The sequence below is a fragment of the Rhinolophus hipposideros genome, assembly GCF_964194185.1.
Source record: "Rhinolophus hipposideros genome assembly, chromosome: 13".
Classification (NCBI taxonomy): Eukaryota; Metazoa; Chordata; class Mammalia; order Chiroptera; family Rhinolophidae; genus Rhinolophus; species Rhinolophus hipposideros.
Window position 1 is genome coordinate 38,174,489 of NC_138059.1, and position 26,381 is coordinate 38,200,869.

At 34.7% G+C, this 26,381-nt stretch overlaps 1 protein-coding gene across 3 annotated transcripts in view; it reads right to left on the bottom strand.

Moving 5' to 3' along the window:
- The window catches only part of INTS8 (integrator complex subunit 8), a 48,806-nt gene extending 24,423 nt beyond the window's left edge, over nt 1-24,383 (bottom strand). For all 3 annotated transcript variants that reach the window (XR_013994762.1, XM_081070604.1, XM_081070603.1), the window contains exons 1-14: nt 24,049-24,383; nt 22,618-22,792; nt 20,874-21,014; nt 20,493-20,564; nt 19,570-19,621; nt 18,488-18,670; nt 15,216-15,323; nt 13,139-13,294; nt 10,930-11,030; nt 9,468-9,609; nt 5,579-5,649; nt 5,029-5,204; nt 3,722-3,855; nt 1,781-1,891 (exon numbers count right to left, since the gene is read on the bottom strand). Coding sequence is in view for 2 of the 3 variants with exons in the window: in XM_081070604.1 (XP_080926730.1) it covers nt 1,781-1,891; nt 3,722-3,855; nt 5,029-5,204; nt 5,579-5,649; nt 9,468-9,609; nt 10,930-11,030; nt 13,139-13,294; nt 15,216-15,323; nt 18,488-18,670; nt 19,570-19,621; nt 20,493-20,564; nt 20,874-21,014; nt 22,618-22,792; nt 24,049-24,178 (1,752 nt within the window). In the remaining variant the exon portion in view is untranslated. The remainder of the gene's footprint in view (nt 1-1,780; nt 1,892-3,721; nt 3,856-5,028; nt 5,205-5,578; nt 5,650-9,467; nt 9,610-10,929; nt 11,031-13,138; nt 13,295-15,215; nt 15,324-18,487; nt 18,671-19,569; nt 19,622-20,492; nt 20,565-20,873; nt 21,015-22,617; nt 22,793-24,048) is intronic.
- Nucleotides 24,384-26,381: the final 1,998 nt, after the last annotated feature.

A 26,381-nucleotide genomic window follows, 5' to 3' on the forward strand; every position in this document is an offset into this window, starting at 1 on the left:
AAATACATAAATAGATGAAGAGCTATACTATGTTCATGGATTGAAAGACTCAATATTGTTATCAACTGTCCCAAAATTGATTTGTATATTCATTGCAATCTGAATCAAAATCCTAGCAAGCTTTTTGTTATAGGCATTGAAAAGCTGATTCTAAAATTCACATAAAAAAGCAAAGGACCTAGAATTGCCAAAATGTTTTTGAAGTACCGCTGGACCCTCAATTAATGTCCTTTTGTTATAAAGTTGATGACAAAAAAAAATCGATTCCTGGTCTGGACCACCGTCTGTGTGGAGTTTGTCCATTCTGCTTATGTCTGTCTGTATTTTCTCTGGTACTTGGTTTCCTCCCAGATTCCAAAGACATGCACATGTTGGGTTAATTGACAGGTGTTAATTGTCCCAGTCTGAGTAAGTGTGTGGGTGTGTGTGAGCCCTGTGAAGGAAGGATATCCTGTTCAGGCTTCGTTCCCACCTTATACCTCGAGCTGCCAAGATAGACTCCAGCCACCTGTGACCATGAACTGAAATAAACAGGTTGGAAAATAATTTTAACTTGTTTTTATTAATTTTTCCCAAATGTATATATGGCTCACATTTATTTCAATGTTTAATATTAGAAGTGCTTTGAGACTTTATTTAGAAGTTTGGTGATGTTTTTGTGACCAAAAATATGCCGTAAGAACTTAACTCTCGTGCATATCAATGATCTTATGGTAAAACTGGTTTCGTTACAGGTCCTTGAGCTTTGAGTTGCAATTTCTGACCCTACTAATAACGTTGAATGGGATCTTTCTGTACAATAAAACTGGAGAACTTACAGCAGTTGGTTTTAAAACTTACTACGAAGCTAGAGTATGGCTCCTTCCTGCCTTTTTTTAAAAGTAATCTAAAAAAGGATGATTGTGAAAAGGGAATGAAATGATGATGCGGAAACATGACATGTAAACTGTGAGAGTATTTTCAGGCAGATCAATTTTAGGAAAGAGTACAAAGAGAAACTGAAAAGTTGGGAACTACTTCTCTTAAAACTATGACATCCACATCTTGCACTTCTAGTTAGAAGATTGCTGGTCTAGAAAAACCAGCCACCTTAACAAAGCTTACAAGGGTCTCTGAAGACTGGGTCTTACCTCCCATCTAGCCTCATATCCTGCCTCACCTCACATAACAAGTAACATTAGCATATTGCTAATATTATTAGCATATTGGTTCCAGTCTACTCATGTACCATCCTATATCTTACCTTTGAGCTTTTCTCATGGTACCATCCTTCTTACCTAGGTAACTTATTTAAGCCTCAGGTTTAGCTTAGGATCTTCACCTTCCAAATGTTATCTTCAACCTTCCTATAGAATTTACTGTACTATTAGTTATGCAATTATACTATCTTATATCATTTAATATATCCCTTTGTCTCAACTTCCCAAATAGACTGCAAACTCCTTATGTAAAATAAACTACAAAATTTCAAGGGATTTTATTTCGTTTTTATAGCTTGGAACACAACCTTTACTAAATGAATCCTAAAAAAATACAAATAATGACTTTTCATGTTATCTAGATATTTAAAAAGGAACAGAGCAGTATCCATATGTCCAATACCAGTCTGGTGTAGATATGAGAGTAAGTAAAAAGAACAAAATACTTTTTCAAATATTGGTACAGGCCTATGACTATAATTTTAAGATCAGGAAAATATAACAGATTCTGATTCCTGGCTTTCATGCTAAAATTAGTAAAGCATATTCTTAACCAGTAGTTGACGTACACTTTTACTCACCTTAACAGTACTGCAGTGTAAACCTTTGGCCATAAGAATGTAAACCAAATCTCTTGTTAAATTGTCTTTAATTCCCAGGATAACACCACTATAGACAGTAGGTACTTCCCACTAGAAGAAATAAAAAAATATAAATAAACACACATAAAGAAAGCCAAATCTAGGTAAGAATGTTTCAATAATCTTCAATCACATTTTAAAAAAATCATTCAAAGGTCATTATTTTAAAGAGAAAAATGACAGCCATAATAAAATGTTAATCAAAATGAACATATTCATTATAATGAGCTAGTACCAAACAATGAAATGGCTTGGTACTTTCTCAAGGATAGTCTATAGAAAAAAAGAACAAAGAAAACAATATTCCTTATATGATGCTCACAGAAGTACTACAAAGTGAGTAGTGTTATCCCCCTTTTACAGATGAGAAAACTGAGGCATGCAGATGTTAAAAAACTTGCCCATGATTATACAGATAGTAAATATGCAACTGGGATTTAAAATGGGACAGTTAGTATCAGAACTCCCTCTCTTAACTATGCTATCCTTCGTCATCTATAAAAGTGAACACTGTGAATACTAATAGAGTTCAACTAAATGTTCAGAGCAACTTTTCATTTCACTGCACTGCATGTTCAAGTCCCATGACACATACATGAATTGCTGACTGCTTTGTACTACACATTATCAGCAGAGGAAGAATATGCAGTTAATTAAAAGGACTGCCATATTACTTTAATTTCTCCGGTATCTGTGGGCTATTTCCCCTGTATTTCCACCTACATTCTAGCTAAAATGGTGTTTTAGAAACTATTTTCATTTGCAATTTCGATGCAGAAAAGCTGTTAAATAGATAAGCTCAGGAACAGGTAAATTCATTAGCTGGTAAATTAGCAGGTAAATGTATCTAAGGCCAAAAATGTCCTATATGAAGAAGTTTTAATGAATTGGTTCCTAGTAGTAGGCTTTAGACCTCAAAAAGTTATTAAAAAACAAAAACTCACAATGTAATATATATATATACACATATATATATATATATATATATATATATATATATATATATATATATACAGATGATGTATTATGGAACTGCACACCTGAAATCTATGTTAACTTTACTAACAATTGTCACCTCAATAAACTTTAATCAAAAAAACCAAAAGTACTCTATAAGCATGTAAAAAGTATTAGCTACACACCGCCTAGGTAATATACCTTATAAACATATTTACAGCTATATTTAAAATATATGAAAGTGCTGTAAATGGAATACTGTATAAACTTATTTTTAGAGATTACTGAATTAGTATCTTTTTTGACATGTTTTATTTCTATGTCAATGAATGTTCAAAGTACAATAATTGTCATGGGAATGTCCTAAAATTGTTGACAAATGAAGAAATAAACAGGGTCTTTATTCTCAAAAAGGTCAGGTAACAACTCTTCTACATCAGAAAACAAGGACAATTTTCCTTTATTCTTTAAGATTTTATTGGGGAAGGGGAACAGGACTTCATTGGGGGACAGTGTGTACTTCCAGGACTTTTCCAAGTCAAGTTGTTGTCCTTTCAATCTTAGTTATGGAGGGTGCCATTCAGCTTCAAGTTGTTGTCCTTTCAGTCTTAGTTGTGGAGGGCACAGCTCAGCTCCAGGTCCAGTTGCCGCTGTTAGTTGCAGGGGGCAGAGCCCACCATCCCTTGCGGGAGTCGAGGAGTGGAACTGGCATCCTTATGATTGAGAGCCCACGCTCCAACCAACTGAGCATCTGGTCACCCAAGAGCTGAGCGGCATCTCATTGACTTCATTCTAGTCGCAGAGGGTGCAGTTCGCTGGCCCATGTGGGAATCGAACAGGCAGCCCTGTTGCCCAGAGCTCACGCTCTAACCATTGAGCCACCTGACCGCCCTTCTTATCTGTTCTTGATAGAGGGTTTCTTACCTTATTAGACACCGTCCAGAATTGGCGCTCTGATGTCATACCATGTAATTCAATTAAAATCTGTCGAATCCTCCAGGGATCCACTGACAATATCAGCTGATGCTCCAACTGGCCAACGTTGACACTTGCTGAAGCTAAGAAAGGAAGAGATTTCTATTTCAGTTATGATTTAATTCAAGGGTATGCATAATCCTATAAGTATGAGAATGATAATATATTGAGAGAAATTATGTGTGTTAAAATAGCCCTCATCTTGAGAACTGATTCATCAACATAGTGTAATTTACATATTAACTTTATCCTCACTGAGAAAAACTAACACAATTTGTACTATGTCTGCATTTAATAAATGCATGTAGTAAAAATGAAAATATAAACAAAGGTAAAAAATCAATAACTGGTTCATGGAAAGAACTATGTGGTATATATGAAAAAATAACGTATGTAGTCAACTTTTGAACATAATGTGTTAAAAAAGCACGTATAAATAAAATGTTAATTTGAGTAACAAATATTAAGAATGTGTGTTTTTTGAAGGAAGAGAAAGAAGAGGCGTTGCCTTCCCAAAGAAGCAAGAAATGATCACTAAAGTCCCTAATTACAACTCAGCTTTCAGCTAGTCTTCAATAATTCATTTCGAGCATTTTATGTGTGTTAATGTTATCCTTTTCCTTCACAACTGGACAGGCAGTTTTATTCTAGTGAGGTTCAAAGCAACTAAAATTTTGCTTTTGTTAAACCAATGGCATTCTCTGTAGCACCTATATTAAGTTTTGAAGCTTTTGTGTTTTTTTAAATAAACAGCACTATATTTTCTACCTATATATTTATAAAAGCAAAAATGGAAGAAAATCATCAAATAAATTAAGGCAAAAATGGCAATATTGCCAAAGCTAAATGTTTAGCCAATAAATAGTATCACAGTGATATACATGAAAATGCATGAAAGCATGTTTTTTTTTCGTGTTTTTTTTTTTTTTGTCTTAGCTCACTGGACCAGTCCCCTCCCTCCTCTTACTGTTACCTCCCACGAACATACTAGCAGTAGAGTCACCTTGGTCTAGGTCCCTAGCTAAAATCTTCTATGTATCTATGCCTAATTCTCTATTAACCATACACTCAGCAGAATCCCAGCACTTTACTTCTTAGACAGAGATATGACTATGGAAGACAAGTAAATTTCTATTAAATACTGACATAAGTATAAATTAAAACTATTAAGAAGGCATCCTCAAATATAGTGAAGGGCAAATATTAATAGAGGGGCAAAATATGCCAACGTTTAGCTAGCAGACTAGAGAGCTAACCTGGGATATCATAAAATGAAGTTAGAGGTTTAATGCACAGATTTATTCTAGGGGATCTCTTCCTCATCTGATCAACAAGTAGCTTTCGTTCTTCATCTTTCAACAATGCAATGAAAAGCTCATGTGAAGAAATCATGAAAACATACTGCAGATCTTCCAACCCCAGACACACATTCCTAGATCAGTAAAAAATATCATAAAACAAAAAAGTATATACTTTAGTTTGGGGAAAACAATATTAACCAATTTTTATTAATAAACCATGTAACAAATCAACCATTTCATAAACTCCATTAACAGTATTCTGAAATAGATTTTAAATTTTTCTTTGGTCCTTATGAAAAACTGATGTGAATGACACAATGTAAGAAAAACAGTAACTGACATAATCATAAATTTGTGAGACTGCACAAATCTCAACCTTAACTGCTGCTCAAATATCAGTTACTGCCTGTTTTTAAGACATGCAGTTCAAACATGAAGAGTAATAAGAGATATATTTTCCTCAAAGGACTAAGTTCAAAGGGGAAAAAGAAAAATAGGCACTTACTTTAGAAAAGCAGCCATTTTTCCTTTCAAAGCATCAGAAGCTTTTTCTAAATTTACTGACCTTGAACATACCTAGAAATATGAATATTTTTATTTGAATATGGGCACCTTAAAAAATGTACGTGGCAGTTTAAAAACTTTAGACTTAACTGAATTTTCCTTTTTCAACCATATATCAATCACAGATTTGATTAAGTAATTTAAAAGATGAGAACAAAAACAAAAATCCATATGGGGAGGAGAGGAATCTGCTCATTTCAATAATTGCAGGTATTTGTATGTAGTAAAGAATAATCTATTTAGCATGGTACAGATTTCTTCCAGAATTTATAAATTATGTTACTAATTATATGCAGATATTAATTCTTAGTTTATCTCTACATATAATTTTTCTTTTATTTTTATGCCTTTTAAGTTTTTAGGAACTGTCATATCCATGGCCATGGAAAGGTTGAGCTAATCTTACTAAGCAGTATAATGATAATAATTACTAATATTTTTTATATTAGTTTCAGGTGTACAAAACAACATAGTGATTAGACATTTACACCCCTCATAAAGTGATAACCCCAGATCCAAGGCTACTAACCGTCTGACATTGTATACAGCTGTTACAATACCACTGACACCAATTTATTTATGAGGCAAGCATGACCTTGATACCAAAATCAAAGGCAGGACAAGAAAGAAAAAAAACAGATGTATCAATCTCACACATGAATGTAAAGTTTTTAAATATTAGTAAACCAAATTCAGCAATATATATTTTAAAAAGACCATGTCATACATACAGAAGGCAAGAAGACATATGAAGAAATGCTCAACCTCACTAACCATCAGAGAAATGCAAATAAAAACCACAATGAGATACCACCTCACTCCAGTCAAAATGGCTATCATCAATAAATCAACAAACAACAAATCCTGGCGTGGATGTGGAGAAAAGGGAACGCTAGTGCACTGTTGGTGGGATTGCAGATTAGTGCAGCCACTATGGAAAACAGTATGGAGGTATCTCAGGAATCTGAAAATAGAACTACCCTATGATCCAGTAATTCCACTCCTAGGCATCTACCCGGAGAAATCCAAAACTCCAATTCAAAAATCAGTATGCACTCCTATGTTTATTGCAGCACTTTACACAACAGCCAAGATATGGAAACAACCGAAATGCCCATCGGTAGATGACTGGATTAAGAAGCTGTGGTACATTTATACAATGGAGTATTACGCAGCCATAAAGAAGAAAGAAATCTTATCATTTGCAACAACATGGATGGGTCTAGAGAACATTATGTTAAGTGAAATAAGTCAGAAAGAGAAAGACAAGTACCATATGATCTCACTTATATGTGGAATTTAAAGAAAAGAATATGTGAATGAACTAATCAGAAACAGTTTTGGGGACACAAAGAAAAAACCGAGAGTTGTTAGATGGGCGGGGGCGGGGGGGGGTGGGGATAAGGGGAAAGGTGAAGGGATTAGGAAGCAGCTGGTAACCACAAGAGGGCCTCAGGGTTTTCTGAAAATTAATTTGGGGAACTTATTCAATAATGTTGTAAAGATTTTGTTGGGTATCCGATGGACATGCGTCCTATTTGGGAGACCACCTCAGGGATACTGTGGATGCCTGATCATGGCATTGTACACCAGAAGCTAAACATTAATGAATGCCAACTATAATTTTATATATATAATGTGATGGCAGGGTGTGAGGTCGGAGGGATAATGGATGGGGGGAGGGGGGTTCACAGTGTGAGGGATATAAATGATGAACGTCTAAGTATTACCTTGTCTTGTACACCTGAAACTAACAAAATAAATAAAAAAAGAAAGACCATGTCATACACCTAAAACCAATACAATATTATGTGTCCATTATATGTCAACTAAGATAAAAAAAGATCATGACCTAGTATTTATTCCAGACAAAGATAGTTTAACACTTAATATACTTCACCACATTACTAAATTAGAAGAGAAAAATTAAATTACAAAATTATAATAGGGAAAGCAGTGAATAAAATCTAAAAATCGTTTGTGATTTAAAAAAAGGAACACTTAGTGAACTAAGGCTAGGTGGAAACTTCCTTAATCAGAAAAGGAGTAGCTATAAGAAAAACATACACACTGTAAATGGTAAAACATTAAGAGGGCGACAGGGTAGGGCGGGGAAAAAAAAGAAAACAGAAGGGGCGTTCAGTAAATGGTACTGGAACAAACTGACAGTCATGTGAGGGAGAAAAATGACATCAGACCTATTTCACATGACATACAAAAATCAATTTAGGTGGATTAAAGACTAAAATGTGAAAGAAAGGCTAAGCTGTAAAGCTTTTAGAAGATAAAATAAGACTATCTTCATGACCACAGGTTAGGAAAAGCTTTCTTAAACAAGGCACAGAAATCATGATTCTTTGCCTTTATGGAAAAGATTAATTTTATTATATTAAAATTAAGAGCTTTTAAAACAATAAAAAGAAAGTTAAAAGAGAAGTCAAACTTGGAGAAGATACCTACAATATATAAAGAACTCCAACCAAAAAAAACTTCCACAAAAAAGCAAACAGACAATCCGATAGAAAAATGAGGCATACCAGTTGGAACAGGTATCTCAAAAGACAAAATCTATATGAGCAAACAAATAAAAACTGCAAATTCCTTATTAATAAGGGAATTGGAAATTGAAAACTCACTGAGCCCATTATACAATTACCTGACGAGTAAATCTGACAATACCAAGTGTTAGTAAGGATGCTGACCAATGAGAATTTTCGTGCATGCAGGTGGCAAAAAAACGTTTGATATTATAAAATAATATTGCAGATATGCTTCCTCTAGGTATATAGACAAACAGTACATGTATGCACCAGGATATACATAGAATTATGATCAAAGGAGCACAACAGCCAGAGTCTATAAACACGACAAACTTCTATCATCTTAAGAATGAATGAATTGTGGCATGGTCATATAATGCTACAATACCTTACAGCAATGAGAAAAATAGAAACCTGTATCTGCATATAACAACTTGAAAAAATATCACAAATACATTTAGTGAAAGAAAATGAAGAATACATTTTGTATGATTTTATTTATATAAAGTTCAAAACAGGCAAATTAAAGAATATTCTTTAAAGGTGCATAAAAAGGTGATACAACTGTAAAGAACAGCAAGGAAATGATTATCACCAAAGGCAGGACAATGGCTTCCTCAAGGGGAGGCAGAGACGGTTTGTTAAAGAGCATAAGAAGGACTTTTAGAGTGTTGGCAATGTTGCATTTTGGAACTAAGTGGTATTATATTTTATGTACTTCTCAATGTCTGTTATATTAAAACTGTTAAAGAAAGAGGTAGAAAGGTCCAGTAGAAACACAGATTCTAGAACTCATATGAGAGGCTAGAGGTATGATTTGAGAGTTTTTAGTAAACAGGTATCTGAACAGGTAACTGACATTTTGGATGAGAATGAAAAAATGGCGTGAGATGAGAGAGCCAAGGACAAAACTTTTATAAGCAACTAAAGGGAGAGCAAAACAGAAGTCAATGAAGAATTAAGAAAAACCTAGTAAAGGAGAACTAGGAAAGAGACAAGGTAGAATGTTGTCTGTCAGTAATACCGTGTTTCCCTGAAAATAAGACCTAACCGGAAAATAAGCCCTAATTTTTCAAAATGACCATCCCCTGAACATAAGCCCTAATGCGTCTTTTTGAGCAAAAATTAATATTTAAGACCCGGTCTTATTTTTGAGGAAACACGGTATCAACTATTTGCCAAAGAGGCAGGTCAGATGAAGACAGCAAAGAGGGCACAGGATTTGGCAACCAAGAGGTCATTTGTAAGCTTAAAGCAAAATTGTAAGTCAAAAGGGAAAAAATGTCTTACCTCAAGAAGAAAGTCTATTTTCTCTTTATTAGGTCTAAGAAATAGCTGGTTAAATTGAACACTAATTGTTTTCTCTTCCAGTATATCACGGACTGTGTTACAGGCACAGACTTTAAAACAGATTTCATCTAGGGCTTCACTTCTGTAGAGTACAAAAGTAGAACCACTAATATTTTTTAAATTCAAAAAAAGCTACATATTAAAAAACTAAATTCACAAGAATGAGCCATTTATTCTTGAGAGGTAAGATTTTAGAATACTCAGGCACACTAGTAAATACCCAAGTCAGGGAGGAAAGCAGAACAGAAAGGTTTTGAATTTATCAAGGGACAATTTAGTTACAGATTAGGTGACAGAATCAAATTCTGCTATACATATTTTCCCCCAAAGCTTTTAAAATACGGGGTGTGATCAAACAATTCAGTGAATGTTTAAATTTAAAAAAAATTATTACAGTAAAAGAGACATTGCTATTAATGCCCCTCAAAATACTCCTTGCTTCTAACACACTTATCCCATCATTCTTGCCACTTTCTGAAAGTTTTAGAAGTCCTCTTCCGTGAGTGTCTTTAGTTGCGCTGTCGTGGCTGCCTCGATATCCTGAATCATTTTGACTTTGGGGAAGAGCCAAAAGTCTCACAGTGCCAGATCCACTGAATAAGGTGGGTAAGTACATACTGTAATGTTTTTATTTGACAGAAACTGCTATATACCAGAAGTGACACGGAGCATTGTCATGATGGATGATTTATGACACACTTTAAAACACATCTTCTCTCAACTGTAGCTCACACCTAACTGACTGCACCAAACAAGTTGAAACTTGTCACACACTGTTACTAACTTTTGATGCGCCGCTTCCCACATTGAAGATCCCTGCTTTTCTGTTGGATGGCACTTGACAGCAGTATTCACCGTATTTTGAGATCATGACCGAAAGGCTCCATGTCCCACATCGCTTCTGGTACGGCAATTTCTGTCAAATAAAAACATTACGGTGTGTCCTCATCCACCTCATTCACTAGATCTGGCACCGTGCAACTTCTGGCTCTTCCCCAAAGTAAAAATGACATGAAAGGTAAACGTTTTGAATCAATTCAGGACATTGAGGCAGCCATGACAGCACAACTAAAGACACTCACGAAAGAGGATTTCCAGAACTGTTTCAGAATGTGGCACGAAGGATGGGATAAGTGTGTTTGAAGCGAAGGGGGGTATTTTGAGGGCGATTAATGGCAATGTGTCTTTTACTGTAATAAATTTTTTTTTAATTTAAACATTTCACCGTAGTTTTTGATCACACCTCATAGATTAGATGAACATTGAAGTGGTCCCTCTATGTCAACTTCCATATACTAACAAAAATGTAAGTGCTGTCAGACTTATTTTTGATAAAGCTGAAATGTACACTTGTTCTTTTATTCAAAAATCAAAAGGTAATTCTTCAATTTACTTAACTTACCTCTGTTGAGCTTTCTGAAAGAGTTGTCTTAGTACTGACTGTCGAAACTGAACAGGTAAACTGAAAGTTAAGTTATCTTCAATGAAAATCTTTATTAACTCCTAGAAAACAGACGTAATATTGGATCAATTTCAAAACTCATGGCAAAGTTCCTTCACTTTAAAAAAGCCCTCCCACCGAAAAAAAGTTGAAATAAATTTAAAAATGAATTTTTAAAAATCTTTCTGTAATAAAAAATACACAATGTAGAAAAATCATGAAAATCTTACTAGGAAAATCTCTAAAATTTTAAAATTAGATTAACAATAAAAAATAGCCCTGTCCCTTTCTTAAATTAAAAATCATGGACCAAAAATCGAGGTAAGAGAAGAAATAAATCAGTAAGAAGCAGTGCAATTATATATAGATGATGTATTACAGAATTGTACACTTGAAACCTATGTAGCTTTACTAACCACTGTCACCCAATAAACTTTAATTTTTTAAAAAAAGAAGCTACGTTATTAGAAGTTTTAAAAATTCTTCCCATTCCCTTCAAACATGGGTTCATACAATAAACTTTTTAAAATACTAAAACAATTTAAAATAATTCAGCTGGAAAAAACATGCTAAAAACTATTCTAATAAATTTAAATGTCCTAATATATTTACTGAATTACAGAAAATATCCACATTATTATATACACACTTTCTCAGCTTTATCAAGCAACAGAAAAGAAGAAGGGGTGACTGTGTGAGGAGATGGGAAAGAAGTTTTTCTGGAAACAGTTAGAGCTAATCAACTGCTACCAAAAAAGTACTGACAAAAGTGGTTTCAAAACTATAGAGCAACCATTGTTTCACCTCAGTAGCCAAACTGAAGCAAGGGAGGACTACACAGGGCAAAACAGCCCTTCCCAAATATGAGAAGATAACATTTGTTATAGCTGTTTAATAACTACTTGATCAGCACAAAACAAAAACTGGGAAGTTCATATAAAGAGAATCCCATTCAAATACTAAAAGGCTAAATATGATTTCTAAGATACTTCTGCATATAAAACTAAAGCGATAAATTTAAGAGTTACAAAATCGCTATTTTCCTCTTCCTAGCTATCCATTACACTAGTTTCTGTTTACATATTTTGGCACTTTACTATACTCATTGTAACATGTGCTTATTTACAAGTAGTATTTTTAAGGTCTTGTTTGCACAAACCACTCCATGCTGCTTCTTAAAGATTCTATGTCTTACCATAGTTGACCCCTATTGCCCATAAGCCTCACTAAGGATGTGCAATAGAAAAATCTCTAGTCTTTAATAAATTCATCTGTATCTGTAATCCATCTTCAAGAAAGTTTAATTTTCTTCCCTAGGGCAAAGCAGAATTTGAAAAAGAGCCGGAGGGAGGGAGAACTACTAGCTCCTCTCTTCTTCTATTTTCTATGAAAAAAAAATTAACTTTAGTTGAGAATAGTGAACTAAAAAGCTGGGCCAAAGCCCATTTGGAAACCTCAAACTAAAGGTATGCTATAGATTTGTCATTTCATGACTCCTATTTTGAGTTCAACTGTTCACTTTCTAGAATCAAGGTTTTCCAACAAAAATTTTTAAAGTACAAATTGTAATTCCCAGTGATTACTACTCTAAATAAGAAGGGGCAATAAAAAAATCTTAACAGACTACTTTTAAGCCCTTTTCATGAGTAAAACTAAAATGAGGATCAGGCTCATTGGCAAAGTAGACTCTAACATACCATCCAAACCTACCGAAATCACTTTGCTCACTTTCTTTGTCAGTCTTAGCATATGCTGTGGGAAACAAGGCTGGGCTACAAGGCTATTCTTTCAAATCAGACATAAAACTTTACACTCCATAAAACTAAAAATTCTCTACCTGTAACTTTACATGTAAAAGTTCTGCTTACAGAGTTTCTTACAAAATTTATTTAAGATGGGTAAACTCTGTACCTTCAAAAAAGGATATCAATAATAAGAAACCAACATCTATACAGTGCTTTGCCTTTGAGTTTATAAGCTATAACTTCTCACTTGATTCTCAATAGAAGCTTATGAATTGAGGTAATTATTACCACTATTTTACAGGCCAATCTGACAACTTGCCCCAAATCAAACAACTGGTAAATGATGGTGCCAGGATTCAAACTCAGTTCTGTCTGGCTTCCAAAATTTTTCAACTACACTACTGCATCCCCCTCATAAGTCTTACCTGATAGTTGCCAGATCTCAAACAAATATGGACTTGACTATATGGAGTCAACTGTTGAGATGTACTATCAGAAGAAGGTACAAGAACATCACACGCTTGACAATAGCCAGCTAACCGCTTCTCATCTATGGTACAATGAAGAGATAATGAACCTATCTGTAAAGTAAAGAGGTATATATCATTATCTATCAATGTAACAGAAACAATAGTCTAGCACGCACTTAGTGCATTTGAACAGTATGAGAAAATGCTAAAAAAAATTCAGGGCTGGAGGAAACACAAAAAATATAAAGGTTAAGGTCCAATCCAGCCTGTGGCCTGTTTTTGTACAGCCCTTGAACTAACGTAAAGGGAAAAACCACAACAACAAATAAGGATATGCCAAAAACTGTGTAAGGTCCACAAAGCCTGAAATATCTACTATCTGGCCCTTTCCAAAAAAGTTTGCTGACTCCCAGTTTAGACTTTTCAGGTCAACATACAAAAGGTAGATATTATTATAACTCTAAGTATTTATGACAATTGAGAGATCGATTAACAAAGAGTGAACACTACTAAAAACAAACTTAAAATATTTAAAAATACATATACCTGGCAGAGATTTATGGGGGGGAGGGGTGTAGAGAGGGGGAGGAAAAAAACAAACTCAATTTTCACTCAATTGGAAAGAATTTTCTGTTCTTCTACCAGAACAGAAAAATTGTTTATGACACATTTTTAAAAAATTAAAGTTTTAAATTACTAGAAATGCCATAAAACTAGAAATCTGATGAGTTACCCAGGCAAAGCAAAATGGAGTTCCCAATGGATTTAAGAGTACATTTAAAGTAAGACTCTAGTGCATTTAATCAATTTCTCTGGTGAGGAAAGGAGAGACTGAAGAGGGAATTTTTCTCGGCACCAGGCATACAAAAATCTAGTTACACACTTTAAATTTCAGTTGTCTGAACCATATAAAGAAAAATGCAAGTGCTAAACACATAAAAAAGTTTACCCTTACTAGGAATTAGAAAATGCAAACTTTTTAAAGATACTATATTTCACACATCAAATTGGCAATTAAAAAAGAGAATCTTACAGAATTGTACACCTGAAATATGTAATTCTACTAACAATTGTCACCCCGATAAACTTTAATTAAAAAGAAATATATCTTACCGTTGATTAGAGTACCCTGAGATAAAGTTACATGGAAAGTAATTTGGTTTTATATATTATACCGTGTTTCCCCAAAAATAAGACCTAGCCGAACAATCAGCTCTAATGTGTCTTTGGAGCAAAAATTACTTATAGTAAAATAAGACCCGGTCTTATATAATATAGGACCGGGTAAGTTTTGCTCCAAAAGACGCATTAGAGCTGATTGTCCGGCTAGGTCTTATTTTCGGGGAAGCAGGGTAGCATTTAAAAAATGAATAACCAGGCGGCCGGTTGGCTCAGTTGGTTAGAGCACAGTGCTCATAGCACCAAGGTCGCTGGATTGATTCCCACATGAGCCAGGGAGCTGAGCCCTCCACAACTAGACTGAAAACAACAACTTGACTTGGAGCTGATGGGTCCTTGAAAAACACACTATTGCCCAATAAAAATTTTAAAAAAAGGAAAAAGAATAACCACTGGACATAGTAACTCTACTTGCAGGAATTTAACTTGAAAGTATCTAAAATCCAAACAAAAATTTATGCTTGGAGATAGTAATATTGCAGGTCTGTAATAAATAAAAACAGTAAACAACCTAAATGCCCAAACATTAGGAAAATGAAGCAAATCACAGAACAGAATACATTTTAAATGTCTATTCAAAGATTTAAGATACAAAATAATATATATAGAATGAGTTTAACTGTATAAAAACATAAAAAGAATAAAAACTGGAAGAAAATAAGCTCTAATGGCAAAGAGAGTTATTTCCAGGCAGCAGTAATACAGATTTTTTAAAAATGTTTTCAGTACTTTCTTGAACTTTGAAAATTTACTACTACAATAAAAACTTATTATTTATCAGAAAAATGAAAGCCAAAAATGTACAGATGTTGTAAAGGTCTGAATATTATATGCCTGTTATGACCGTATTTACCTCTGCAATTAGTTCTTTGGTTCTAAAAAATTTTTCTCTGGCATTTTCATAGACAGCTGAATTTGTAGAGCCTTGCTGGAAGTATGCTGCACCCAAATCATAACACACCTAAAACGGTAATGAACACCAATTTGCTTAGTAATTTTTCACATACTTAAGAGTTGACAAAACCAAAAATTATCTTTATCTCAGAAAAACACAGGTATGTGTATATGTATATATATGTATATATATATATATATATATATATATATATATATATATATATATATATATATGGGGAAAAACACATTTTAATGAGTGGTGAAACAATCAATGACCTTAGTCACAAGCCACAGAAACCAACTATGACTGATACAAGCAGAAAATAGATTTACTAATAAGATTTCAGATGGCCTACAGAATTATTGGTAAGGCCAAAGCATCAGGCTTAGAAAACAAAAAGGGCAAAAGTGGCAAGCAGTCAGGACAAGAGCCACAACTGGTCTAATGAGATACCACTGCAGCTACCACAACATTAGACTTCACAGCTCCTATCACCTACAGCCACCAGCTTTAGACACTGAAAGCAGCAGCTACATACACTCTTACTCGTGCTGCACCTGTAAACTAGATTTTACTGACACTGTTACTGCTACTCACTATCACAATGGAGTCTCTATCATTCCCACTTCACTGACTTACTAGCTCCTGATGCACAGTCTAAATGTATGTGTCTGTCACCTATGTGACAAGCTTGCCCTCAAGCAAGGTAAGGCTAGAGAAAGCAAGTATTTGGAGTTTTCAGTTCTGTTATAGGAAGCAAGTTCTGCCTCCCATCAAGTCTCAGAAGGTACAGAGTTCTACAAACACAGAAGAAGGGAACAGATTCTGGGGACTCTCTCCAAAATCGAGGGAAAAAAAGGGAGCAAATGTCTACTATAACAGGACAGGCCAGAATAAAACATTAAGAAATTTGAATGACTATAAAATAATAGTACATTTCCAGTTATCTTTTTCTAACAGAATCTGTATATTTTTTCTAAGGACTTTCTTAAATTGATGCCTAGATTCACCAAGTGCAGAACTCAAAGACTCAGACTGTTCAATTTGGCTATTTAATGGACAAGGATACTAAGGCGCAGAAAGTGTCATATCTGCTTAAAAGCATATAACCAAGTACTAAGAGAGCCCAGGCTTGAACCCAGATCCCTAGGCTCCTAATATCCAGTCTCAAGTTTATTCTACACATATCTGACAGATCAGTCTTCTTGATCTGACTTTCTTAAAAGTCTTCAAATTATTCCTCCAAGTAAGTGAAAGTTCAAACCCCTTTGCCTGATCATCAAGGATCTCAGAATCTGGACTAATTTCTCTTTTCAAACCTCTCCATTCTCGTCTGCTTCAATCATATCAGTCTCCTCAATTCCCCATTCACATCAGATCCTAAAAATAAACTTCATTCCACATACCTTATTTCCATTTACACCAAACCAAACTTAGCCAACAGATACTTATTTCTCCTCCAAACTCCTAAGCTGTATAGTCTCTGGTACTCATTATGGAGCTACTCTTTACTGATACGCATTATAGGTATTATTCCGTCCTGTTCAACAAATCAGAATTAATGCTTCTCAGCCTCTAGAATACTACTTTGCACTATTTAGTCTGCACTTAATGGCTGATTTTCATTCTAGAAAGCTTCCTCCTATCTAGGGTAAAGGGGAGTGCTAAAAACGTAAGAAAAAAAGTTTATATATCTATATAGATCTATATCTATATCTGTATCTATATATAGAGATTGAGATTGATTTATAGACACACACATATATATGCATACATTATATATAGTTATATATAATTCCCCTTTCCAGGCAAAGACAGAGCTTAAGATTTCAAGAAGACATTTTCAAATATGACTATACTAGCTGACTAGCCACTAAAATGAGTTAAATTCTGCAATTAAGAGGTGATAGGTTAAAATAAAACAAAACACCTAATAATGAAGCTGTCCTCAAGAACAGGTATACTTTTGGTTTTACTGGGGGATAAAAATGTAAAGATTTTTCTTTTGAGTCAGATAAATTTTAGTAATGTAAAGAATGCACTTTAAATATTAACATGCCAGGACATGAGTATTCCTACCAATTTGCCATTCAAAAAAATAGGAATTATGACTCAGCTATGTAATTAAAAGAAAATTTGATAGTTTACTTAGCACACCTAGATGTTTTATAAGAATTTTGTTTTTCAGGTTATATCACTCACTATACTGTGAAAATTGGAAGTGTTACCAGTAACTTTTAAACAGATTCTCAGCAATCATAAGATACTACACTCCCAGAAAACCTCCTATATGCAAGTTTCATTAACAGTTTAAAGAGGTTACCAACTGTCTATGCCTCATTATTCCCACTCCTACTGTAACCTCCATCTCATCAGGTTCTTAAAAAAGTGATTACCTTCAATTCTAGAACAAGCTAACATGAAAAGACACCTCCTAACACTTTGTCATAGCTACTCCTGCCCCTTTCGGGAATGGGAAAGAGTGAAGTAAAGAAGTCATTCTAACTCACAAAGAAAAAAGCGTATAGAAAATAAAAGACACTATCCTAGTGGCCTGCTTTAGGCAATCATCAATTATTTTTAAATTTCTGTTACATTCAAGGTTCTGTGCTAGAAAGTGAGGAAGATACAAAATATACTTTTTTAAAAAGAGAGGGAGACACCTCCAAGTGTCTATAATCCAGCAGGGAAAAAGAAAACATGAATAAACATCTAACAACAAACATCAACTGAAAGCTGTCTAAGAACTAGGGCCCAAGAGTTTCCAAAAGTAGACAACCTTAAGATCCTTGAAACATGAGGTATTTTTTCTAGGAGCCTACATTTTTCAAAGTCTAACACAATTAGTTGTTTGTTTTGTGTGTGGGAGGAGGGGGGTCTGATTAGATTTCTACTAATATAAATGAACTGTAAATCAGTTATGTAGTCACTACATTCTCGGGATTTAAACTCTGTCTCCTAAATAGAACTGGGAAACAGTTTGTCTATTTGTCTATTTCAGAGACAAAAGTTCAAATGAAATTTCCCTTGCATGTCTTTTAGAAAAATTTCAAGTGAAGTCATACAAAATTCACAAATTAAATGCAATGCAAGCAGTTTTAATAGCATCTTAAGTCAAAACCAAAGAGACAAAAGGAGAAATAAATTCTAGTTAAAAATACTAGGATGATCTCATATAAGATTTTCCAAAAATTTGCCATGCGCTGATTAAGTACTGAAATAAATACCTGACACTGCATCTCCTCAGTTTTGATTTTCAATCCAGCAGCAGAATTCTCAGTTTCTCCATTTACCATGCCTGGCTCCATGGCCAATAAATCTAATGTTCTCATTGTGTGGACATAAAGATCCTTGTTTAATTTAAGGGCTGCCTCTAGTACCAAAATAGAATCCGAAGCTTGTTCTTTAAGCTAAAAAATTCAATAAACAAATTATTAAAATACAAAAATGGCAGCAATAGACTATATTAACCAAAATACTATAGTTACAGGATACTTAGTAGCTTAGTGTACTAGACTATTAAAAAAAAATTTTAAAAGAAGTGCAGTTAAATTTGTTGAAATAAAGTTATCTTAAATTTTTAAAAACTACAGTGCGTTCCTATTGTGAAATTAGAAAATACAAATTAAAAAAGATTATCTTTTTTCTACAGAAAAGTTAATACAGAAAAATGCTTTTAAGATTTGCTGTTCCGTTGATTTATGCAAGAAATGTTTGTATGCTTCAATGTACCAGCCATTTAATAGGCACTAGGTAACAAAAATGCAGGTTTTTGCTTCCACATTCAAAATACTACACCACATTTGGTTCATATAGATGAAGACTGTTTCTTATTTTTCCTCTCCTCTCCTCGTCCCTGCATTTCACATGGTATCTCTGGCACATTGTAAATATTAAAGAATTAGAGATCATTTTTAAATTATGGAAACTCTTACGTTTCTATTTTTACATTAACTAGATCAATTAAAAAATAACTGCTGCATTTTTCTGACTACAAAATTATAAAATATGTTTATTTAGAATTTATGGAACATATAAAAGAATATAAAGATACCACTTATAAGAATAAATTCTCATATCTGCTAAAGTGTCATGAAATACTCAACAACAGAATTGGTGGTAAAGCACTCACTCTATTATTAACACTGAAAATCTGTACAATTTAAAATAGTACCAAACTATGTTCTCACAATGAACACTTAAATGTCATTGTATCCACACCTTGCCAACTCTCATACCTAAGGTTAGGAAAAGCGTCTAAAACACAGTGTCCCAGAAATGTTAAAGTATAACTGATGTCGATACTCACCACTTTTAAAATATTTTCTGTTAGCTCTTTCTCCTGTTGCATCTGATTCATACTAAAAAAGAAATAATTGAAGAGTATAAAATGTTACTCAAAAGACTGAAAATTCAAATCTTAAGAGTATCATTCTTGAAAACGAGGTTGAATTTAAATAATGTTTTTAATGCTATTTCTTCTCATGCTGAAAAAAGCAAAAACAATTATAATTATGCTCAATTTATTTACTATTATTTTCTCATTTGCTTTGCATTTAAAAAAAACCCCTCAACTTAAGAATGAAACTTAGATATTATGATGTACAATGTATGTGATGTACTATGTACAATGTCAGAGGGATAGACGTGGGGGGTTTATCACTTTATGAAGGATGTAAATGTTTAATCAGTTTTATACACCTGAAACTAATTTAAAAAAATTTTTTTAAAAAGAATAAAATTTACTGGCAGCAAAAGCTCATTTATGTAAGTTAAAAACGATCTCTCTAGCTCCAAATTTGGGTAAGTTGCTACCTGGAATTTAAGAATTAGGTTTAACACTCAACATATGATCAAAGTTTTATAACTTTTGTACTCTAAAATATTTACATATATCAAAATAATTTTACCACATACAGAACAAATGTTATCTTCAAGTAAATTTAATTAAATGAAAAAAATTTTAACACTTTGAAGGCCAGCTAATTCTTATTAAGATGAAATTCACAATTCACAATTTCTCTTCTTTTTCAGAACTCTCTACTCTAGATATCCAAAGTACTACCTGATTCTCTCACCCTCTAATGCTTCCAAACCCACCTTCCAAAGCAGGCCTTCTGCCTTCTGAATTTCTGCTCTACTCCTCTGTACCAGAGGTTATTAAAAACTTCAAATTTTTTTTTTTATTTTGATGAAAAAAGTGCCAAGTGAGGGTCATATCTGCCAACTTACACACTTAACTGAGGAGGTCCAGGTTTTGCCTGTTTGACAGGAAAACTACTTTGAACAATTGTCCTAATTGCCCTGAAGAAAATACAAGAAAAAGAAAATTTAATACATTATAAATGTCACTTCAGTTATTTTTCAAGTACTCCTTGGAAAATTTGTATTATAAATTACCTGAAATTGTAATTAACATATAATAAAAACTTTCTAAATCATCCACATACTTTTTAATACAATGCTTTTCATCTATGCAATCACAAGTTTTCTCCACCAGACTCACAGTTCCCAAGATCCTGTGAGAGAGCCCCTTAAAAACACACCCCTGAAAGCCAGAGTACAATTAAAAAGAGGCTGTCCAACACATTTTAGGTTTATGAAAAAATTTACCATCTATTGTAGAGAAGTATAGCCATGGCAGTGGTTGGAGGTAAAGTGGCCAGATCCATGTCTACATGCTTTGTCCCAGGAGGAACTTTACTGATGCACAGCAGTTCATTCAGCAGCATATTCAATACTGGAACAGACAAACTTAAAAGAAGAAGCAAAAGGTACATGTCTGCATGTTAGCTGCATAAGAAGCACAAATACACAATTCAGTATCTTCACTGACAATAATTACATTGTTGAAAGACTACATCTACAGGGCCATTTTACTTATCTGTCTCAACTTACATGAAAATAACACATTTTAAAAAATTTTTAAAACTTTTATGAAAACAATTTAGATGTAGACAGATTCAATATAATGAATCCCCATGTGCCCATCATTCAGCTTCAACAATTATCAACTGACAGCCAATCTTACCCTCTTCTTCCTTCCCAAATTACTGTGAAGCAAATTCCAATATTAAATTATTTCTTCCCTAAGTACTTCAGAATAGGTCTCCCAAAAATTGACTCTTACCATAGTCACAGTATTTTCACATCTAAAAATTTTTCAATTGCTTATCATCAAATATCCAATCCATTTTCAATTTTCCAACTCTATCATAAACATACTTTTTTGTACATATTGCTATCTGTTGAGATGCCTCTTAGAGTCTATTAATGGATAGGTTCTCCTTCAGATTAAAGAATAAAAATTTTTTTTAATTGTAATATGTAATGCTGGAGAATGGGTGATGAAAAAGTGTTAACTACTACTAATTAGAGTATAAACTAGTACAATGCTCTTGGAATGCAATCTGGCAATATGCAACATACGCCTTAAAAATGTTTATACCACCCGACCCAGCAATTTAAAAATCTGAACTAAGGATATAACTAAAAATTAATATAAAATGTAAGGACAAAGATATTTAAGGCTGTGTGATTTATAAAAATGAACTAGAAAACAAAATGACTGTCCATGAAGAAACAGTTAATAAATTATCCATACGATAGAATTATCTCCAAAAAATAAAATGGGGAAATGCTCGTGATACTCTATTGGTGGAGGGAAAAAAGAAATCAAAACAGTATATAGAGTGTACTCACAACTTTGTTTAAAAAATAAAGTTAAAGCAACAAAAATTACACAAAATGTTAAAAAGACTTCTCTCCCCTCCTCTATTATTTCCTATTTTCTGAAGTTTTCTACAAGGTATTTCTTCTTAAATTGTGAGGGGACTGAAGATTTAAAAAAATCCTTTCCTAAGCATAGCCTTGAAAGTATTTATTTGTAAACAAATAAGCAGTGATTTCTAATAAGATATTTTATGTAGTTTGGAGACAGTGACTGATTTGTGACCAGTAAAATTAACTGGATTATTCAGTAGCAAATCATTCAAAATATTATGGAACATCCGTCATTAATTCTTATCCATTTAATTCAGATATGTAAAAGTAAACAGAAACTTAAGTGTTTAGGTGTGGATTTTCTCTAGCCACCACATCAAATCATCACCGTCATCAACTGCCTCATTATTGATAACATCAAGTATATACTTTTTTTTCAAATTTATACTTTAAAAGGTGATTTAAATTAATCTAATATTCAAGTACTTTCTTATACCTTTTGAAAAGTATTTGCATATTTTACCAAGAATGCAAAATAATTCTCATTTTAAGAGCTATTATATAAGTATATGTAGAAATAAACCAAAATATCTAAATAGTACTTCAAAATAAATTTAATTTAAATCACGTATACCTTTTTTCTAATATGTCCAAGTCCCACTTCAAATGTGCAGCAACTTTAAGAGCAAGTAGTTTTAAAATACGATTTCTCTTGTTATCAGGTGGAGGCTGAACTTGGTTTTGTTCATTAACTGAAGGTTTGGAAGCTTGTTCCAAAAACTGAACTATAAGTTGAACTGGTGCAGGATCTAGGATTTAAAAGAAAGTAAATTCTCAAATTTAAATTTTAATTATGAAGATGGGAAAGGATTCACTGTATTCGTTTATGGCAACAAAAGGAATCCAAACAGCTGTGTAGTTACCAGTAAGGAACATGATTTGTAAGTGTGCTTGCGAAATAAAGGGGAAGAGCAGGAAGGGTGGTAAGGAGGAAGGGAAAACAGATTCATGCAGAAGAAAGCACTTGACAGGGAAGAACAGAATGGTTACAGATTTCCAGTTCAGCAAATAACCACTGTCGATTAGAGGAAAGAGATGCTGTCATTAGAAATGGTGGGACTTGCATCAACTCACCTCTCTACAGTCAATGTTTCAGTCAATGCACAATAGAGATAATACCACCTACCTCATAGGATTATTGTGAAGACTGAATTAAATGAGATAACAGATGTGAAGCATTAAGCACAGTGTCTGGCAGGCAGAAAGCAATCAACAAACATCTGTCAAAAGCAATGAATTAAAAATATATAATACAGGTGGTAAAACTACCCAAGTACACTAACTTCTTGCACAGGAGTCTCCATCAGTTAAGGCCAGTCTATTAGACCGCACAAGCCACACCTGGATTCAAACTTTATCAGCAAAATCCTATTGAAGGAACTTACCTTTTCATGCCAGTATGTACCTCTTTTCAGAAATGCCTGAAAGCCTCCTTCTCTAATAATTCATTAACTGGGAGATTGTATTAATATAATGATCATCATTATACAATAACCATCTTGCAGTTGCATAACATTTCCTGTTTTCAGAGATTTTCTCATTTTAATTTACTGCCCAACTTGGGAATACATAACTCAGTAAAATCCCCTCGCTGAAGAACAAAGACAGTTAAATAAGAACCCAAGATATAACTAATTAGTGTCAGGATTAGCACCGTAAATTTTCTCCCCATCTCCCTAAATTAATCACAGCCAGTGTTCTGCAACGAGAAGGGTTCGAGCCAGCCTCCCTAACCCAAGCAATGTCACAAGACCCCCTCGCAGGTGCTAAAACCCCAAGAGGATGGAATGGGAAGGGCCTGTTTTGAGCTTTTCTTTGGCCCCCCACGTCGGTGCCCCAGCACTAGGACTCTTAATGCTCTGCGACGGGGCCCGGCCAGAGCTCGGCTCTGGTCCGTGCCTCTCAGGCCGCAGCTTCGTAGCCCAGAAGGCGCGGTCGTGGGAGCCCAGCGGGCAGCGCCGGTGGCCGTGTCCCGCTCTCCTCCGGCTGCATGCGCCACGCTTACCCGGACAGGGCTTGCGCAGATGTTTCTCCAACAGCGACTCCTCCAGCAAGAACTCAAACCAGCAGGTCTGCGGCGGGGTGCAGGGCCGGCTGGAGGTGGCCGCCTCCCGGTCCGCCGCCTCCGCGCTCATCCTGCCCCCGCCGCCGGTACTCCCAGGGACGCTTCCCGGCTCCAACCTGACACTCGGACTCGGGAGCCGGGGCTGTGACCCACCCAACTACTAGGAGCAAGGGTGCACTCGAAACTTCCCAGAAACACAAACAACCCAAAATGGCGGCGAGGCTCCGCTAAGGCCTCTTGGATCCGCCTTCCTGCGCACCGCCGCTCCTCCGGCCAATCGTGATTTGAGTTGGAGATAGAGAGGGCGGGACCGTTCTCACACCACGCCTCCTCCCGGTTACCATAGGAGATGATTGGGGGAATGCTGGGTCCTGGTTGGCTTTCGCTTTCCCCTGAGAGTTTCTCTGTTAGCGAAAGAAACAGCCTCATCTAGGTTTGCAGTGGGTCTCAATGTCTTCGTAGAAGACAATGAACACTACAGGTTGAAACTGTGAGCCAAAGTTTGTCTTCGGTGCTTTCAATTTCCCCGTTTCCAATTCTGATATTTCCTCCTTTCTAATTCTGAAATTTCCTCCCACCTAGGTCCTTTGGGCGGATACTCCCCTTACTGTCTTGGGCACTAGTGTCCCCACCGCCCCTCTCCCTCTCAACAGACAACAAACTACAGTGAGATCCAGGCTTTCTGTTACTTCTCCGGACTAACTCTCAATATTTAGCGCCTAATTAATTTTCCTGATATCCCTGCTAGAGGTATTGTTCACCTCATTTTACATTTAGCTACATTCGGTAATGTTCTTATGTGGGTTTTTTTCTTTTTCTTTTGTTGCAGTTTTCTAGTGTTTTTATTAATTAGTTTCAGGTGTACAAAGCAACATAATAGTTAAACATTTACACCCCTCACAAAGTGATAATCCCCCTCCCCCAAGCTACTATGCCTCTGACATCTTCCGTAACTGTTACAACACCATTGACTTATCTTCCTTATGCTATACTCCACCTCCCGTGACTATATATTTTTTTTCTTGTAGTTGACATACAGTATTATTCTACTTCAGCTTCAGTTGTACAGCACATTGGTCAGGCATCTACACAGTCTATGAAGTGATCCCCTTGATAAGTCCAGTACCCATGTGGCACCTTACATAATCTTGACAACATTGTTGATTATATTCCCCATGTTGTATTTCATATTCCCATGACTATGCTGCATCTACTAATTTGCTCTTTCTAATCCCTTCACTTCCCCCATCCCCTCCCCACTCCTAGCTAGCAACCAACAGTTTTTTTCCTATATCTGAGTCTATTTCTGTTTTGTTTGCTCATTTATTCTGTTCTTTAGATTCCATGTATAAATGAGATCATATGGTGTTTGTCTTTCTCAGTCTGATTTACTTCACTTAGCATAATATTCTCAAGGTCCATCCATGTGGTTGCAATGGTAAGATTTCATTGTTTTTTCTAATCATTAGAGAAATGCAAATAAAAACCACAATGAGATACCACCTCACTTCTGTCGGAATGGCTATCATCAATAAATCAACAAACAACAAGTGCTGGCGAAGATGTGGAGAAAAGGGAACCCTAGTGCACTATTGGTGAGATAGCAGAATGGTGTAGCCACTATGGAGAACAGTATGGAAATACCTCAAAAAATTGAAAATGGAACTACCTTATGATGCAGGAATTACACTCCTGGGTATCTATCCAAAGAAATCCAAAACACTAATTTGAAAAAACATATGCATCCCTGTGTTTATTGCAGCACAATTCACAATAGCCAGGATAGAGAAACAACCAAAATGCCCATGGATAGACAATTGGATAAAGAAACTGTAGTACATTTATGCAATAGAGCATTACTTGGCTATAAAAAAAAGAATGAAATCTTACCATTTGTTCTTGTGTTTTTTAATTAACAAAAGATTAAAATGGAAAAAAATGTATTCATAGATGATTCACAAACTAGTGCAAACTCCAGGTTAAGCAACTTAACCTCTATGAACCTTAGTTTTCACATTTATAAAACAGGAATAATAATGCCTAATCTTAGGATTGATAAGAGAATTAAAGGCAGAGGTTGGAAAATAATACAGGTAGTATTATAACAGGTAAGCTTTTTAAACAGGGCCTGATACCTAGAAGCATCAATACATAGTTAGCTAACATCATATAGCACTTTTCAATTTGCAAATTATTTTCGTATACATGATTCTAATTTTCTCTTATAAACAACCCTATTATACACTTTTTAACCAGTGAATAAACTAAGATTC